This window comes from Polistes fuscatus, unplaced genomic scaffold, assembly GCF_010416935.1.
Source record: "Polistes fuscatus isolate 324 unplaced genomic scaffold, CU_Pfus_HIC Scaffold5, whole genome shotgun sequence".
NCBI classification, from domain to species: Eukaryota; Metazoa; Arthropoda; class Insecta; order Hymenoptera; family Vespidae; genus Polistes; species Polistes fuscatus.
This window is the reverse complement of record NW_025113129.1, coordinates 7060872-7081020: the sequence shown is the minus strand read 5'-3', so window position 1 is coordinate 7081020 and position 20149 is coordinate 7060872. Positions and strand designations below refer to the sequence as shown.

Sequence of the window (20149 nt, the reverse complement as noted above, 5' to 3'; positions counted from 1 at the left end):
TAACTTTTAAATTAAAATTATATCAATGATATTGACCATTAAATATTATTTTGTACTTGATATTGAATAAATTAAAATATATCTATTTTTTTTGCATCGATCATATTAAAATTAACTTTTTTATCATATAAATGACATATAAAGTATTTTTCGCGATTGTATAAACAGATGCATATAAAAAATCAAAAACATACAAATTAAAATCATATTAATAATATTTATCATTAACCGATATTTTATATTAAATATGGATTAAATTATTCAATTTCAATATATCTCTCTCTCTCTCTTTCTCTCTCTAGCTCTGTTATTTCTTCGATCATGATCATCGCATTCATCCCCACGTTCTACGTTGGCCACACACACACACACACACCTATATGTACGCGCGCGCGCGCGCGCGTAATCACACATACAACTACATACAACGTGTACCGTTTTCCAGCAACGTTACGACTTTGTAAAAGGGGTGGAGACTTCGAAAGGATCGAAGTGGGAGTTCAGTTATGTCACCAGAATGGAGAGGTTCGTGAAGTGGCCAAATAACGCGGTGCGTTTAAACGTCTCAGTAGGACTCGTTGCTAACTTAGTTTCATCTTCGCTTTGTCTGCGCAAGTCGTGGACGTCGTCTTTCGGATTCTCTTTAGATACTTCCATACGTTTATTTCATTTTTCTTTCTTATTTTATTTTTTTTTTATTTTTTCTCCAACTAAATTTCTGTTTACGTGTCACAGTGCGTCCTTTCGTTCTCCATTTTATATTCTCACGAATTTCTTAACGTCGTGAGATATCCAGAAGACCAAAATGCAACATTAATTTTTGCACTATTTTTCTCTAGAAAAAAAAAGAGAAATCTGGTAAACGAGAGTGATTTTTTATTAAAAAAAAAAATATAAATATATACATATATATATATATATATATATATACTTATGTATATATAATTAATAAAAAAAAAGTAGAAGGTGAGATTGAATCATTGTAACGGGGATGAAGCCATTAAAGGATCAACGAAACTATTTTATTATGAAGAAATAGAAGTTCCGACGTGAACTACGGAGCTCAGAGGTAAGAAAATATGTTACGTTTCTTTTTTTTTATTCTCTTTTTTTCCTATAACAGTTTATCTCAGAAACTTGTTTCGATGCAAATTCATGCGAGAATTTCTTCTCTTTTTTGTATTATTATTCTTTTTCTTCTTCTTCTTCTTCTTCTTCTTCTTCCTTTGCATCTCGTTTATAGGATCCTTTATTTTTTGTCTCTCTTGATATTTAGTTCGTTTATTATAAATACAGTTTCTTATTCCACCAAGATATATAGTTTTTATGAAAATTACTATAATACAATGTATTACTCAGAGTAGAACGAATTTACGTTGACACATTATTTTCCTAGACAACAGATTGAGTTGGGCTTTAATTGAAATAAGTATGCTTTTGATTGGGTTCTACAATCTTCTCGAAATTCTTCTGATTCATTTATAATTGGACATAGAAAAATATTATTTCATATTTTTTCGTTTTTTAATTTTTTTTTTGTTGAAATTGCAGTTTGGTATATATATATATATATATATAATTCGGCAAAATATATTTAATTAGAAATTATAAACGTTTCCTTTGAATTCGTAGTTTTATAATACAAAAAATATTAATTATCTTTTCTACACTCAGTTGTTCTAAACGTAACGATCCATTCGTCCTATATATTTTTATGAACTACGACTCGGTAATTAACGTTTTATGATGACCGATAGTTAACGATTGATAACAAATAATAATCAACTAATTTAAAATATTATTATTATTATTTATTTTTTCTTCTTCTATATATTGAAATTTTAATATAAAACTGTTCGCGTCACTCGGTCGTGTCAACAAAAAGAAAAGAAGAAAAGAAACATTTACTTTTAAATGAGCTTTTAACATTCGACGATACATAGTTTACGCGCGCGTATGTTGTTATTTCTTTAAAAATTTTAACGAATATTTTTCTACAACAGATATCGTTTAGTTTCCTTTTTCTTCTAAACTTTTCACGAAAAGTAAACTTAAAAATGAATAAATTATCTTTTAATGGTCAATGATATATAACGAATGGAATAAAAAAGATTCAGGAAAAAAAATAAAAAGAAAAAAATAGAAAGAAAAGTAAGAATAAACCAAGAGAAAAATTTTGCTGTTTGATAAAAGTATACTTTTTATGTATGACGCATAATAATCTTTTAATATTCAGAACATTAGAATTGATTTATGTGAAGTACCGAAGCCGATTGTAAGCCGATGAGATGCTTTTAAGCGCGATCGCATGATCCATTAAGTGGTCATATTGCCATTAAATGCGCATATTTTATCGGGGAAAGAAGAGAGAGGAACGTCGCGTGATTTGAAAATTGCTATACAGTTTGTTGATCAAGAGTTGACGAGCGATGTTAAAGCGGAATATCATTGGCTAATAAACATCGTTGAATCGTCGGTAGAAATTTATTAGAAAATATTTCCATTCGGGATATTAACATTTAATATATAAATATATATTAAATATATTTACTATACTATACTAAACTATATTGTACGAACTGTATCGTACATAGTATATATAGTATACACAAAATATAAAGTATAGACAGTATATGTAATACATATATTATAGTATAGTATATAAAACATATAGTATAATATATTATAATAAATAAATAATATAGGTATGGGGTAATACAGTATTTGATATGAATTAATATAAAAATATAAATATATTATGTAATATATACCATATCACAAATCTAATACGAGTTAATAACAAATTTTGATAACAGAGATTAGAATTAATTTATTAAACTCATTAAAATAATTCTAATTATTCTATGCAAAATTATGTAGTAGAATATTAGGTACATATATACAAACGTATCACATGATGTGCTTACTAATATATGCTAATAAAAAACTTGATCTGAGGTAATATCAACATATGTTACATCAGTGGAAATACCACTATTTTGTTCGGACTAGAAAAATATGTACAATTATTATTAATAAAAGAATATATTTATCGTGTGAATAGATATTATGTTTAATGATATTTAGTAGTAAATCAATTTTATACCATATAAGTTAATAGTATTATATCTGTGTAATCACAATAAACATGTTAGAAATATGGAACTCACTATATAATTGAAAATCAAGATCGGTGTGAGAGGAAAACAAGTTTAATAAGATTTATAGATTAGAATTGATTATTATCAATTCTTAGTAAAGAATAAAAAACACGAACAGTAGTAGGTGGTAGAAATATATACATATGTATAAGAATGATACGTATTTAATGAGTTTATTATACTGATAAAAGTTGAATTAATTTGAAAACAGGTTTCACAGATAATGCGAATATTTTTTTTTTGTAATAATATATATGTACATAAACATTAATCAATCTGTCAAGTATCTGCAGTTGTATTAAGCTCGTATTGTGTGGTATATTAAACATAACATAGTAAGTCACAGAAATATTCGAACCCGCTTCTACTGTAAATTTTAAATAATTAATATTTACTTGTAATGCAAAGCTTCAAAATTTTTATACACAGAAACTAATATTACTTTCTAATTGATATAAATTTTATAGTAGCGAAAAATTGTATTTTTAGAAAAATATAATTTTACATGAATAATAAAAAATTGATCTCACAAGAATATTCATACCTACTCAAGATATAATAAAAATGCAATTGTTATTTTGTACTTGGTTTATCTTCTCTTGCATTTTATAATGTTTTTGATATAATTAGGCATATCTTATAAGACCAACTTTTTTATCAGTTACGTACAATTTTATCTTCCTTATAATAGAATACTTCGTAGCAATAAAATTTATATCAATCTAAAAGTTTAATAATCATAAAATATTTTTCTTTTTTATAAAAATTTGGAAAAATTCTATTACAAGTTGATATAAATTGTTTAAAATTGACAGTAGTGTGACAAATATTCCTGTGATTCATTGTATTGTGTTTATTTCAAGTATTTAAGGTTCTACCAATATAACATTGTATAGTATATATACAGGGTAACTAAGGTATTTCTGGTCAAACAATATTAGCGTATTGTGTGCACAAAAATAATTATGTATATTAATATATATTGAGTTTATCAAGTAACTATGGTCTTAGAAAATAAAATTGCGTGGTATTGATCTGCGCATAGCAGAGGGATAAAATCTGAAACTTATGAAACCAACCCGTCCCTCACAATGCAGATGTATATCCATTCCTATAACTAGACTTCACGTAACGCGGCCATGTACGTGTATATACATTGATGTTTTATATATTCACTATCGCAGTTATAACCGACTTAGTTTGTGCGAACAAGTATCCTATTTCTATCGTTTGATAACCGGCATTCGATACAGGAATCGCGTTAACATCAATTATTGATATGTCCAATAAGTATGACGGTATGATCAGATTCTATGCATTGTTCTTCTCGTAATCATACTATTATAATAATATTTCATATTTATTTTTATCCATTTCCGTTGTAATCATTAATTAGTGATATTTCTAATATTGAAAAAAATGGGTAATAAATTTGTATATGTGCAATGTAATCGTTGTACTGCATTTTCATTTCTGTATAATTTATACAATCGTTCTATCGATTCTTCAAATTCCTGCATGAATTCTTCAGAAATTTTTATCTGGATCATTTAATTGGAATATGGATTTTTCATACATGTACCTACAAATATTTTTCATAAATATTTATATAATAAATACTGATTTTTTAGATTCCTTAAGAAATTTTTTCTAAATTTATATCTAATTGATACAATCATTGGATTGAGTTCTCGTATCTTGGGATAAATGTTTGATTAATTTCTATTTGATTTATTCAGTTGCTGAGATGATTCTTCACATACTTGAAAAAGTGTATCATAAATGTATATATAATTAATTTAATGGTTATATTGATTTAATAAATTATTAAACAAATTTTCCATAAATTATTATGCAATTGATATAATCATTACATTGAGTTCTCATATCTCTGTGTAAATTTTTTCTAAATTTTTTATCTTGTTTATCCAGTTGCTATATTATTTCTTCGTAAAAAATATTGTATAAATTTCTATATAATTGATGCAATCGTAATACTAATTTTGTAGATTCTCAAAAGAATATTTCGTAAATTTCTATCTGCAATTACTACGTTGATTGTTAATAAAATCCTTAGAAAAATGTTACATAAATATGTATACAATCGATGCAATTGTATCGTTAATTCCAATGAAACTTTTCACTAATTTTTACTTGATTTATGCAACGTTAAGTTGACTTTTCATATTAAAAAAATAAAAAAATAAGATATAAACAAATATTATTAATTTTTATCACATAAATAATCGCAATCATATTGAATGAATTTCAATGCATAAGCTTTCACTTAGTTCGTGAAAGTTACACGTATACGCATAAATCTTAACTTTCCTTAGATTAAATGGAAAAAAAATTTTTCTAGTAAAATATCATTTATCAAGTTACTACTCCCTCAACCCCGCGACCCCTTTAATAACACATAATCACCCATTACTAACCTAAGATATATCTGTATTCATCGTAAACGATTACATTTGACTCTATTGACGAAAAGATTTTCTTACGAAAATAATAAAATATAAATTTGATCGATATTTTAATAAATGTTAGTGAATATAAAAAATATTCATGAAACAGTTTAATTTTATGATTGGTAATATATTGTACTTCTTTTAATACTAAAAGGTGAATAATAAACCATGACTATACTATTACTACATATGACATAATACGGTTATAAACAAATCAAATGAATTTTATTATATTTACAGGCCTGAACATAGTGATATGCAGATTGTACGTAGTTTTTCCATCTGGAAAGGTATTATTATCAATCAATCCAATCATTCATATATTAGGGCCTAATAATTGCCACTCGATATTAACACTTATTTTCCTTATTGATGCAGGATGAAGGAAGGTAACGATATTGACGATCAAAAGACGGGAAACGATAACGGTGCTTACGTACACTGTTCTGAGAAAACGAGCGAAGATAACTTAAACGTTGCTTGTACAAAGGAAGTAATTAAAAATTTGCACAGCATCCATCGCGAGATACAAGGCTCGTCGGACTTTATCTGTAAGTATCTATATATCTAACTATATAATAGTACATGTTTATGTTTTTTTTCTTCCTTTTTTTTTTAACAATAAAAACTTTCAAAAAAGTTAACCGCGGAAGTGAGAAAACGTTCTTCATGAATCAGTGCAACGCGATTCACGTTGATCGTTTAAAATTAACGTTTTAGCAGTAAAACATAATTTTCATTTCCTCATGCTGCGAGGATGTCACAAAAGTAAGTATCGAAAATGTTATAGATGTATATATAACAGGATCACGTTCGACCGAGATGACCCGGCATTGAAATCACCGTAAATTACAACAGGCAAACTGATAGATTATTTCTTTTTCTTTTAAACGTTTTTTTATAAATTATGATACTTAACCAATTTGAACAATTTTATCTTTCACATCTTTACACATAGGCGATTTTATTTAACTCAAGTACTTAAAATAACTTTTGTTGCTTTTAAAGATAACAGATAATTTTTAAAAAGAGAAATTTTTTCAATTTCAAATAAGAAAATATCAATTCGAGTTAAATACTGAATTTGTATTTAAGTAATCTTTTTTTAGAGATTTCAAGGTCATTGATATTTTTATATACAAATAATTTATATATATAAATTTGTTTATATAAAAGGATTGCATCTACTGTACTTATACTATATTTACGTATATATATAGATATATGCTATTATACTTGTACTAAATACAATATATACAACTATATATGGGGTATCCCGAAAGTTGCTTTACCGAATCGAATGATTAAAAATGTTTATTTTAGTAGATATTTGAAATGAAACCATACTGTTTTAACACAACGCTAATTGGAAGTTCTTATATTGAAATAAAAACAAATCATACTTTAATTTTACTGATAAATCCTTTTATATTAATTTTTCGTTTCGTTTTTCTTTTCTCGGTAAAGTGACTTTTAGGACATCTTTTATATTTTTATTATTATTTATCGCAGTGATCGAAGAGCCAGGGGACAATGGCGCAAAGCGAAAGAATAACTTTTTGGACACGACATTACGATACGCGAATCGTTGGGTCAAATTCACTTGCACCAAGAAAAAACTTTATAGAAGGTTACCAATTTTAAGTTGGTTGCCACGTTATAACAATCACGATGCACTTGGAGATCTGGTTGCCGGTATTACTGTAGGATTGACTGTTATTCCACAATCACTTGCGTACGCAAATGTAGCTGGGCTACCGACAGAGGTAAACTAAGCCATTCTATCATATAAAAATTATTTATAAATTTATGCTACTTCATAATATCTATAAAAGAAAAGTTGCAAAACATGTTTTAGTCGTGTTAATTATTTCTCTCGATTTTTTAATTTTTTAATTACTGAATATATTAACCGAGTGGCCCAACAACTATTACTAGCTCAGATATCTTTCTTATTGTAATGTTTTAATTGTTTGTATTTAATTTTTTTTTCTTTTTATTCGAGGCGATAAAAATTATTTATTCATCTGATATAATAAATAACAAACAAAATGTATAAATTAACAGTTAATAAATTATATTTTAATTCGTGCGTGATAAATATTTAAAAAATTTAGATACACGTGGGCATTGATTTTCAATTAATTTATATATTAACTTTTTATTTATATCGAATCAAAAATATTGCGTCAAGCATCTTAAATTATAGACGGTTTTGATGATTCTTCCTCAACTAACAATAAAATTAAGTTAACGTTTCATAGTCAGTAATTAAAGTCCGAAATATTACAGTACGGATTGTATGGCAGTTTTTTGGGATGTTTCATCTACATATTCTTTGGTTCCTGTAAAGATGTACCCTTTGGTCCAACTGCTATCCTCTCTCTGTTAACTCATCAATCTGTTGCTCATTTGGACGCACCAGAAAAGCATGCGATATTATTATGCTTTCTAGTCGGTATCGTGGAATTAATTATGGGTATTTTCGGACTTGGTGAGTAATCAAATATTAATTATATTATTCTCAGAATTAACTTAAGTTAATTCGAACAATAAAAATAAACATAAATAAAAAAAATATAAACATAAATAAAAATAAACATAAATAAAACATCGATCCTATACTAATTTATAGTTAAATATGAAATGTCAATATGAAAATTAATATTAAAATAAATTATTTTTTCGTTATACTGTTTAAAAAAATGAAACTTTAAATCAATCAAATTTATATATAAGAGTTTTATAAACTTTTTAAATAAAATGTATTCGTAAAAGATGCATAACATTAAAAATATTAATACATTATTATTTATTTAGCATAGGAAGATAATATTTTTATAGACAAAAAAATTTGAAAAAATGTAAATTTCAGTAAGCAAAATTAGTGTATCTTGTTAACATGACATACATTAAATTAGTATTAAATTTCAATTAATATGACTACAATCATTTTCTGATTCCTGGGAGCCCCACACTATCAATGAAATATATTTATTTTTTTTCTGAAGACATTTCTTCCTGTACAATAACAGAATTATCTTTCTATATTAATAAATAACAATATTATTACATTATATAATAATATTCTTAACACAAAAAATACGATAAAATATGAACAAAAAAATTTGTTTCACTTTTTCATTAAAATTCAAAGAAACTTGTTCCCCAAGCCAATATTAATAGGTCAATAAACAGTAGTTCTTGCTTAATTACGGTATACTACGTTATAGTTACTTAAAAATGATAAGCTACTTTCATTTTTAGGATTTTTAATCGACTTCGTATCTGGCCCGGTTAGTTCTGGATTTACATCAGCAATAGCACTAATAATCGTTACGTCACAAATAAAAGATATCCTCGCAATATCTGCCAAAGGATCTACATTTGTGCAAATGTGGAGAAGCATTGCTGAATGCTTTTATCAATCTTCAATATGGGATGCTGTACTTGGTATATGCTGCATAGTTATCCTATTAATACTCAGGGTAAGAACGACAAACTTCGAACATTTTTCTATCACGAATATTAACGATTTTATTTTTTTTTTTGTATTAAATTAGATGGTCTCTTCCTTCACAATCGGTCCTGATGATCAAGAACTTCGTACAAAAAAGCAAAAAGTTATAAATAAGCTTATATGGTTGACTTGTATCTCAAGGAACGCACTTCTCGTTATAGTTTGTGGTTTGTTAGGATATTTTTTTAGTGAACATGCACCATTTCAATTGATCGGTAAGATCACGAAATATTGGATTACCTATAAACTTCGTACCAAATTTATATTTCTATAAGAGATTTTTTTCTAAATTGGCACGAACTTTACGGGCAACCCAATAAACATGTAATCGTATAAATCGATTGTAAAAGAAACTAATTAATTTTTGTTTGTTAATAAATAGGTTACATACCAGGAGGTATGCCTAATATACAGTCACCTCCATTTGGATACATAAAAGATGAAAATACTACAGTTACGTTTATTGATATGTGTACGAATTTAGGAAGTGGAATTATCGTTCTTCCACTTATTTCGTTGATGGAGGACGTGGCTATTTTCAAAGCATTTTGTAAGAATAAATCTTCATATTAAACAAAAATATACTCTATACTAATTCAACTGGTTGTTCAGAAAAGTATTATGTAACCAAAAAAATTGTTGCCGTTTTAATGGATAGAGGTAAATGATATACACACCTACGAATGACAAGAACTTTTTTGGTTACCGAAAATTTATATAATTAATAGTCCATTGGCTAGTATTAAGATTAAAATTTTGCTGTTTGTAAATTTAGCGCAAGGAAAGTCAGTTGATGCCACGCAAGAATTGATAGCGATCGGTTTAGCGAACGTTGGTAATTCCTTTGTACAGGCTTTTCCAGGCACTGGATCTCTTAGCAGAAGTGCTGTATATCACGCTTCTGGAGTGAGAACACCAATGGGTGGTCTATATGCAGGTACATTATTTAAATACTTACAGAATGATTCACTCATTATCAGAGTAAAACTCAAATTACTTGTAAGTTATATATAATATAAAAAAATATTTTGAACAAGAGTAATTAAGATGGTACATAAGTAAATCACTCTAACGATTCATATCTATTGATAAAACTTTACGCGTAGAAAATTTTAATACATGTTTTTTCTTTGATAGGAATATTAGTTATGTTGGCTCTATTTTTCCTTACCCCCTACTTCAGTTTTATACCAAGAGCTAGCTTAGCAGCGATCATCATATCCGCTGTTGTGTTCATGGTTGAAGTGAAAGTCATTAAACCGATGTGGAGAACCAAAAGTAAGAATCAAGTTATTAACAAACATAGAAATATAAATAAAACTCATTTAAGTCTATCTTAATTAGAATTATAAATAAAAAAGTTTAAATATAAACAAAGTTTATAATAACTATATCTTTTTCAGAGTCTGATCTAATCCCAGGAATAGGAACTTTCGTTGCCTGTTTGGTACTGCAACTTGAAATTGGAATTCTTTGCGGAATTGGTATGAACGTAGTGTTCATCCTGTACCACGCAGCTAGACCAAAAATATCTGTTGAGAAATTAACTGTAAATATATCTTTTGTATACTGTATGAAATATATATTAATTTTTATTTACCATGATAATAGATTAAACTATTACAAATTTATAATTTAATTAGATGATAAGACTATATTGGAACATTCAAGTTTATATTATAAGTTCTTATAAATAATTTTATAGTACTTTGTCATATGTATCTAAATATATATACACAAAAATGTGTACAAGTATTTATACATATATTCTTCATTTTAGACGCATTGCGGAATCGAATACCTGATGTTGACACCGGATCGTTGTTTAATCTTCCCTTCGGTGGATTATGTGCGAAACTTAGTAACTAAATATAGTCGTAGAACGGAGAACATAGAAACACCAGTTGTAATAGATTGTTCGCACATTTATGGAGCAGACTTTACAGCTGCTACAGTCGTAGAAAGTCTGACCAAAGATTTCGCAATTAGAGGCCAACCACTTTTCTTCTACAATCTAAAGCCTTCTGTTTATGCTGTGTTTGAGGGTATTGCGCCTACTAATTTTGTCGTTTATTATGCTCAAGAAGCATTGGACGATTTACTCAAAGAAAGAGGATATCTCAATCACATTAAGCGAGTTTCATTATCGGGATAAATTTTAATCTGTGAGTCTTCAAGAAACTGTGTTTATCACTTAGTAGTGTTCCATTTGACAAGGCAAAATAATGCTGATGAATCGGTTATCACAATGACATGGTACAATTAAATAAACTAAATAATTATAAATCTATGGGTAGTTAAAAGAGTCTTTCTACTATTCATTTCTTTTCCTTCAACATGTATGAACATGTATGTACATGTAATTCATTAGTATATCATGAATATAAAGCAAAACTTTGATTTTCTTAAATCTACACATTTTTCTAACCTGTACAAAATACACAATCATTTTTCTCGTTCTATTTACTTAATCAATTTTAATATTTATTAATAAAAATACTTTACTTATCTTTTTTTTTTGAATAACAATTACACTGTGCATTCATTTCCCCAGACCGCTAGTTTAATATGACAAATGAATAGTAGTACTAAATTCCAAACAATGTACAATAGCCAATCGCTTATTGGTTCTGTCTCGCTGCGAACACAGCGCTGCATGTCATCGTCCAATGAAACGCGTATAGCCGGAACGGGTCACGTGACCCATAACTGTTGCATTTGCGAACACGAATCGCATCACGAGCCAATCCGAGTTCGCCCGAAGAGTTCAGAAACGAACGAACTCGTGCAGTAACATATTATCCGAGGAACGGGTTAAAAAAAAGTGTTAGAAAGGAAAGGAGTGAAAAAAGGGTTGCGCAAGTGGTGCCATCTGATGAGAGATTAAAGAGTAGTAGGAGCGAAGCAATATGTAAAAGATAATTCTGCTCGCCATATTTGTTATTATCGTCGATGGGGTAGGCTAGCTGGCGGAGTTTGGAGGTGCGGTGTGCGGTGCGTAATGTTTGGATGTTCGTAAGATTAGAAAGGCTTCTAGTGGGCTAAGATATTCGGCCGTTAAGTTAACTTGCGAACAAATAATCCTGTATTCACGGTATAAGAGAAGCGGTCTCTTATATAAAACTGCTAGGTCCACGGAGGCTCAGCTGCTTATTCAGTAGTGTCGAGTGTGCGTTATTCTGATGTGTATGCATGCCTATCTATCTATATATATGTTGTATGTATGTATGTTGCATTTATGTATGCATGTATGTATGATAAACGTTGTATGTGATAGCACCGTGTACCTGATTTTATGCCGCTTGCATTCTTGACAGTGGAGCTGAAATTACCAGTGCGTTGTTATTGTTGTTATCGTTGACATTGTCGATAGTTGTGATGGTGTAGTGATAGTATTAAAAAGGTAATGCAGCTATACCGATGCTAATGGTTAAAGGTAGTCTGAAGGTAATGAAGAAGGTGAAAACCACTTCTACTCTCGCTGCTGTTTGCTGCACTTGTCATTGGTGATAGTAGTAGTAGAGTAGTGGTGGTGGTGGTGAGATAAATGCAGCAGTAAGATTAGTAGTATAGTATAGTAGTAGCCATTGGTAGTAGCGTGATGACTATTGTGTACAGAGAAGTAGGAGGGTTTAAGAAATAGGAAAAATATCATTACACCACCACCAACCATTGTCAGGACTATTTTGGATGTTGCCGAAGATAGGTTAGGGGTGGGTATATACACATATTAGCAGGGAGGAAACGAAAAACGTGAATAAAAAATGTTTAGACAATACGTACGAGAAAAGATAGATGATTATAAATCGAGTGTGTAGAACGTTTGTGTATATCCCGTTTAGTTGTTTGTTGTGTACGCGTTCGTGATATTATAAGAAGGATAAGAAGAGTAAGTGAGTGAAAGAGAGAGGGGTTGCTCTCCTGCATGGGGTCGGGGTCGTCGCACGTTCTTGACGCGGGTCTGTCGACCCGCCAAGGTCTTTGTGTTCCGTTTCTTCGGACTTCGGGGACTCGCTTCGCCAAGATATTTCTATTTTCCTTTCTGCTGTCCCTTTCATTTATTCTCCTTTCCTAAGAAAAAAACTAAATAAGTAAATAAATAGCTAGCAAAACATCGCTGTTTATTTACATCTATTCTTTATTTCCTTTTTTTTTTGTAGACAGCTTTTTTTAAAAATCTTTTCTTTTCCTACCGACGTACACAATAAATTTGTCGTTCGTGAATCAAATCAATTTATTTATTTATACAATGAACAACGTCTAATATCATATTACGCTTATAGTTCGTTCGATTTGAAATCGATCGTAAGGATCTAAATCGATTTCTTTGTGTTTCTCTTTCGAAGGAAGAAATTAAGATTTTTGTCCCTTACGGGACTCTAGTAACATCGAAAACAAAGAGAAAGAAAGAGCGAGAGAGACAGAATGAGAAAACGCGCGCGGCAACGAAATAGAAAAAGAGAAAAAGAGAAAGAGCGAGAGGAAAGAGGGAGAGGGAAAGACAAGAAAAAGTCGATACGCGTATTTACAGAGAACAAGCTTGCCTGCCATTTTATATTGCACGTGAGCTCGAACTTCTGCCGCGCTTACGATTCGATCTGTCAAAACTAATCTTTCATTTTGAAAACGTTCTGGCAGTTTTGTTTCTTTTTTCGAACTTTCGAGAAGATTAACCTCTACGTCGTATCTTCATGTATTTATTATTTTACCTGGAAACCAAGTTAGGAAGATTTTATCGTAGGTAAAATTTCTTTTATTTATTTATTTATTTCTTAAATCGTTCTAACCTGTAAAACAAAATCGTTTAAAAAATCGATACTTTTACTTCGATATATTTGGGATATATCGAGATAACTCTTTGGAGTTGTCGAGATTATATTACTTGAATACTTGAATAATTTGTTGTGTATTATAAAGCGCTTGATTCGTAAAGAAAATTATTGAAAGAATCGATATTTTAACTTCAATATTCGAAATTTATAAATATCCATTCTTCGAAGTTGTTGACGTCATATTATTTTAATACTCGACTAAATTTGTATCTGCAACTCGGTTAAAGGCTGCAAACTAAATTGTTGAATGAATCGATATTTTTACTTCGATATTTAGCTTATATCGATTATCATTCTTTAAATCTGTGACGACATATTATTTAAGTTTTTAAATTATTTCATATAACCAGTCGTTTAAATCGGAAACAAAATTGTTGGGAAAATAAAAAAAAAAATACTTCCACTTCGATATAAATATTCATTTCTCGAGATTGTTGACGATATTTTTAAAAACTCGTGTCTATTCATATTATAAGTCATTTTATTCTAGAGTATAAAATAGGAGAAAAAGTCAGCACTTTCGCTTCAATATTCGCGATCGTTATTTAATGGTACGACAATATTCGGTTTTCAAAATTGTTCCTATTGTTTTATTTAAATATTAGGCTAAAAATTTGTTTTACAAGTTACTAACGTATAAAAATAATTACCTACAATATCCTTTTACAAAAATATTTAAATAATTCACTATGTATAACCTATAGATATAGAATAGTAGAAATCCACGCTTTCACTTCTATATTCGCAATCGTAAATTCGTATTATATCCGTAGACATTTTCGAAATTGTTGACGTCATTTTATCTAAAAACTTGAATTTCGTGTCAAGAGTTATTATAATCTATAACAATAAAGTTTTTACAAAAATCATTTCAACTTAGAAATTTTGGCTTTAACGATATCAATTCTTTGAAGTTGTGATATTATATTATTTAGAAACTCGAATAAATTTGTATTACAGTAGCTAAGACCTAAAACATAAAATGATAGAAAAAATCGATACTTCAATCTGGACTATGTAACTATTCATTTTTTCGAAGTTATTATAGACGTATTAAAAATTTTATTAGGTTCGTTTTATGAGTCTCTATAACCGAAAAAATAAAATTGTAAAAAATCGATACTTTCACTTTGATATTTAATCTATATCGATATCAATTCTTTGACGTTGTCGATATAATATTTTTTAAAAACTCGACTAACATAAGTTCATATTTTCTAATTAACAATTCTAAAATATTCAGGACAAATATTTAATTAAAAATAATATTAATAAAAAATTTATAATAAAAATAAATTTATAGAACATTATTCAGGTGATGTTTTAAAAGATATAAATAAAATAGTTTCGCGAATATTATTGAAAAAATTCACAATAAAACGTTAAAATATTCCTTTACTTGTTATTCCTTATGTATATTATACACCATTGATATCAAAAGAAGTTTTGTAAAAATTTATAAGTAATACCATCAGGTTGCAATATTTTACAAGGAAGGAAAACATACCCTAATCGATATTATCTAAACATATTTTCTAGTAGAATAATATGCTGCTGGACCAGGATTAGAACTCGAACCTTGCTTTTCAAGAGACTGCTTTGAACTACCGAGCTATTCTTTCTTTTGCTCAACCTGTTTACGAATGTGTACATGAATGCTTACTTCTTAAAAATGCACGTGCTCGCACTTTTCTCTCCCCTTTTTCTTTTTCTTCTCATCGCCTTATTTTACAAAATCTCGTTTCGTTTTTTTTTGTGTATGTACATTAAGACTCCCGTATAACGCCAAATATACATTCCGCATTCTATGAATGTTGTGTTAGGTTGAATTCAAAGAGCAAAAAGACAGAAAAGGAATTTTTTTCATGTTACAAATGATTATTTTTGAACAATTTCATTGTGTTATATGGAAAGGTTATTTGTAGTGCAATTTTTAGTTCATGTTATATGGGGTCTTACTGTATATCGAATTTACATGTAATTTTTGGAGAATTGGTAGATTTTATTGCTTTTATTCATTATAAGAATATGTAGATTTATGGTAAATGGTAAAACTTGTCAAATCACGCAGCAACGATATGTACATCTAGAAAATTTGTAACTATTACGTATTAGTTACTTTTACATCGGGTCTTCGACTTAAATCTAATTAAAATTTACACGCGGTCGTACTCGTACGTATTCTACAATACTACATGTGCATGCATGAATACATACATATATACATACATACATATGTACATATATATTGAGTTGCTTGGAAAGTTTGTGTAGATTTAAAAATACAATTCAAAGGCAACACTTTTATTTCTATACGCTACCGGCCAAAATTATTTTACTACGTAGAAAAATTCCCAAATTCTTAGAATAAATAAAGGAAAATAATAAATTACCAGTTGCTTATTTTTTCGTAAAATTATAAAAATACGTCGATTTTGTTAGAAACAACTTGCGATAAAATTGAAAAAAAAAACTAATACCATGCTAAGCTTCATCGAAATGGCTATCTTTTGTTTTTAGTATTGCCTTAAATTTTACATTGTTGGCATCCTAAATAAGAACTTCTGCAATCTTGTGGAAGTAATTTGTTTTAAAAAATAAAAACTGAATTATAGACGCGATCAAACAAATATGTAATAATATATTGAAAATGCATTATGCATAAATAAAGTTTATATTGATACCCAAAACATTCAGATTGAACGTAATTATTCATTTTCTGATACATACTATTCATTTCTTTTACAAATATTTATTAATTGTAAGGAAAATTAAATAAAGTATTCATTTAATTTAATTTCAGATCATTTTGTAAAGTAGTCAAATAATTTTGACCGGTAGTCTATATATTATAGGATTCGTGATAAAAAATTGAGCGGTTGGACCAGGATTCAATCCGTAGAACATTGTTTTTCAAATTGTTATATGAATAACGTTGTTACATATTATCAAAAGTTTAAATTTAACAAATAAACTGAACAAATATTGTCCATTAGTAGGTATTGTCCTTCCTACTGTCGAATGAATATCAACAATAACAGTTTGAAAAACATATTTTCTTATTCTGTAAAAGTGTATAAGTATATGTATGTATTTGTGTCTTTTGGTAAAATAGAACGGAGAGAGAGAGAGAGAGAGAAAGAGAGAGAGAGAGGGAGAGAGAAACGGAACGGCTGGAAAGGAACTGAGTTTGGAAGAAGAAGAAGAAGAAGAAGTAGAAGTAGAAGAAGCACGGCAAACGCTCGTTGGTAAGAAGTGTTAAATGTTGAGACGAAGAGGAAATTATTAAGAAAAGCCAATTTAGTGGTTTGTGGAGACTGGAGAATTGTGGATGTGAAAAGGAGCGTCGCCGGTGGCGGAAAAAGTTGGTAGAGGCTGGCGGAGAAGGTGGACGAAGACGAGGAAGAGGAGGAGGAGGCGGCGGTGGTCGGAGTTTCAGTGGTGGAGACCGAGGAAAAAAGGTGAAGAAAAAGAACAGAAGGAAAAGGAGAAAGACGTGGGACAGTGGAGGAGGTGGTGTTAGTGGTGACGACTGTGGTGATTGTTTTAAGGGTTCGTATCGGAAGCGCGCTCGTAGTATCGCGTGTGCCGATTCGTACCAGAATTAAAACTGGCGGGCAATCTGGCTCGATCTCCGGTGCCGGTGGGTGCTGGGGGAGGTGGTGTTGGTGGTGGTAGTAGTGGTAGTAGTGGAAGAGGTGCTGAAAGAGCAGAAGAGGAAGGAGGAAGTGGCGGAGGTTCTGGAGGTGGAGCCGGCGGGGGCTTCACTGGACGAAGTGGTACCGGAGCCGGAACTGGAAATATCATTCCTAGAGGAGGATCAACAGCAGAAAACACTTCCGGAAATGGAATTCAGGCAAATGCGAGTCAAGCGAGCGGAGGTAATGCCAGCGGCGGAGGAGCTATGGCAACTGGAAATGCTTCCGCGGCTGCATCCACGGGAAATCCTACGGGTCCATCAACAACTAATGTTCCCGCGGGAAATCCTACGGGTCAATCAGCGGCGGCTAATACTACCACGACTACTCCGTCAGGAACTGCTGGAACAGTCGATCAAGCTGCATCTAGCGGACAAATTTTGGACTGGGAGGATGTTGATCGTTTCTCCTTCGAGGATTCCGATCATTTCGAAGAAGATTCCCTTTGTAGTTGGAGCAGTGAGCCCGAATCACTTTGTAACAATTGGCGAGGATGGCGTCGACCCACGGCTGGATTTACTACCATTAAAAAGTCGTCAGAAGGTGAGTTATTTTTTACATTTCTTTGAATTCATAAATTATATTGGCACACAGAGATGAAGGACATTTTTATTTTTCGTCGATCAACAAATCTCTACGAATGAAACGTTCAGTTTCATTAATTAATTATAAGACCGAATTTTTTGGAAATGAATCGACTGAATGAAGAGAATCGGAAATATGGAGAAATCAAAGTCTTGATAAAGAAGGACAGTGGTAGCCAGTAAGGAAGATGGGATGGTTGAGGTCGAGCTTATGGGTCGATGCTGCGCCCAGTCGTTCGTTCCTTGTAAGAACGAAAGGCACTGGTGTGTGCATGTGCGCGCATTTACAGGGACACATTGGTATTCGTTTAAATTCTATGTGTAAACTGAGAAATTTAGAGGAACCTCTCTATACCTTTAAATTACGATATCTCTTCCATCGAAACTTCGTCGGCTAGCAAGCTAGCTAGCAAGTAAGTTGGTCGTTTGCCTGTTCATGCTACTAAATACGTCTAGGCTAATGAGAAGCTCCCGAAAGTTGTGGTTTCTCCGAAGCACCTTATTACGTATCGCAGTATTAAGCCCTTCAATATCGAGTCGTAAATTTAATTAACTTAGATGATCATTAACACTGAGACGTTACGTATATTAAACAATCTCATTCCCGAATCCATGAATTATCGTTCTAATATCCATTTATTTTACTTAAAAGAGAGAGCTTTTTTACCAAAGAAAATATACTTTCTCTTATTTTTATTACAATTTCTAAGAAAAGGGTTTAATTATTTAGGATTAATCGAAGATCGTTGATTTTATTTTATTCTTTTACTTGCCCTTAGATTTATTTGTTTATTTTTTAAAATTTATTTATTACTGTTGTATAAGCTTAAAAAATTACTATTTTCAAAAGCTTAACAATAAGCTTTGTTTTAACTATTTTTTTTAAATGTTCAGAAAAATGGCAGAGTGAAAAGAAGAAAAAATCCTATTGGCTAAAGTTGAATGAATGAAATCTGGGTTTTAATTAGTTCATTCAGAAAAATGGTAGAGCGAAGAGAAAACATTGATTGACTTGACATGGTGAAAGAAGAGTATACAATTTGATTGATGTTTAAAAGTGTTAGTTCGTTGATTGATTGTAAAATAGGACTACCAACGTCACTAATAGCGTGGTAACGCTGCTGCATCTTACAGTCACGCACGTCTATCTGTCAATAATAGAAATGAATTTCTAATTAGCTTATTGACGTCATCGATCTCGTTTCTATGGCGTTGAGCACCATGAGCTTGATCGTCATCTTATTTTTAATCGTGTTATATGACTACCAAATTTTTATTATTTTCCAGATTTTCGTTTCATTGAAAAAATTGTAAAATTTAGCTATTCTTTCAAACTAATCGTTTCTTAGCCAGTATACCATTGTTTACATTTCAAACAATTTCTAAATTTAAAACAATAAAAACTGTTAATTAATTAGCGAAAATTAAATATTATAACGTAAAGAAAAGATACAATGAGATGTGCCAAAGAATAGTGAACGGGAGAAAGTAACTTGAGTAGAAGCTGTGTGTCCCTTGAAATGAAGGTTAGTGACCCTTCCTCTCTGGGTAATTGCGCCACAGGGTAAGATAATGGGTGGGTAGGCAGGTAAGTTGCTAGATATCGCTATCTGACCCATGTACTTCCCAGAAAATGCACATAAACGTTCTCGTGCCAAGGACGAAAGTGCATTTACGTGTATATATAATAGTTGTCCATAGTCATGTTAGGTTTAAATGTAGCTTGGTGATTTCATTCGAATAGAATAGAAAAGTAATGCTGTTCCTAACCTCCCTCTTCTTGTCCTTTTTTTTCCCTTAATTTTCTTATATCTCTGATTCAACAAATGCTAATAAAACTGAATAATATAATAAAGATTAAAATCAAGACTAGCGTTGATGAA

The 20149-nt window shown here is 30.2% G+C and overlaps 2 protein-coding genes across 19 annotated transcripts in view; both read left to right on the top strand.

Annotated features, from left to right (window-relative positions):
* Positions 1 to 502: 502 nt before the first annotated feature.
* On the top strand, positions 503 to 11455 carry LOC122522242 (sodium-independent sulfate anion transporter). 3 transcript variants are annotated; one of them, XM_043643132.1, is made up of 13 exons: positions 504 to 858; positions 964 to 1069; positions 5873 to 5922; positions 6011 to 6183; positions 7145 to 7398; positions 7925 to 8126; positions 8900 to 9120; positions 9196 to 9367; positions 9535 to 9702; positions 9928 to 10089; positions 10290 to 10430; positions 10556 to 10701; positions 10933 to 11455. In XM_043643132.1, exons 4-13 carry the CDS (start codon positions 6012 to 6014, stop codon positions 11305 to 11307), a joined length of 2013 nt encoding a protein of 670 aa, XP_043499067.1. In that variant the 5' UTR covers positions 504 to 858; positions 964 to 1069; positions 5873 to 5922; position 6011; the 3' UTR covers positions 11308 to 11455. The 3 variants fall into 3 exon arrangements, with proteins under 3 accessions (XP_043499068.1, XP_043499067.1, XP_043499066.1); XM_043643131.1 differs by having other exon boundaries at positions 961 to 1069; XM_043643133.1 differs by lacking the exon at positions 5873 to 5922 and having other exon boundaries at positions 503 to 858; positions 961 to 1069.
* Positions 11456 to 11908: 453 nt separating this feature from the next.
* LOC122522241 (zinc finger SWIM domain-containing protein 8 homolog) overlaps positions 11909 to 20149 on the top strand; it is a 42056-nt gene continuing 33815 nt past the window's right edge. For 5 of the 16 annotated variants that reach the window (XM_043643129.1, XM_043643124.1, XM_043643127.1 and 2 more), the window contains exons 1-2: positions 11909 to 12146; positions 17100 to 18225. In XM_043643129.1, the coding sequence (XP_043499064.1) occupies positions 17889 to 18225 (337 nt within the window). In that variant the 5' untranslated portion in view covers positions 11909 to 12146; positions 17100 to 17888. The other 11 variants (XM_043643128.1, XM_043643125.1, XM_043643115.1 and 8 more) reach the window with 10 other exon arrangements.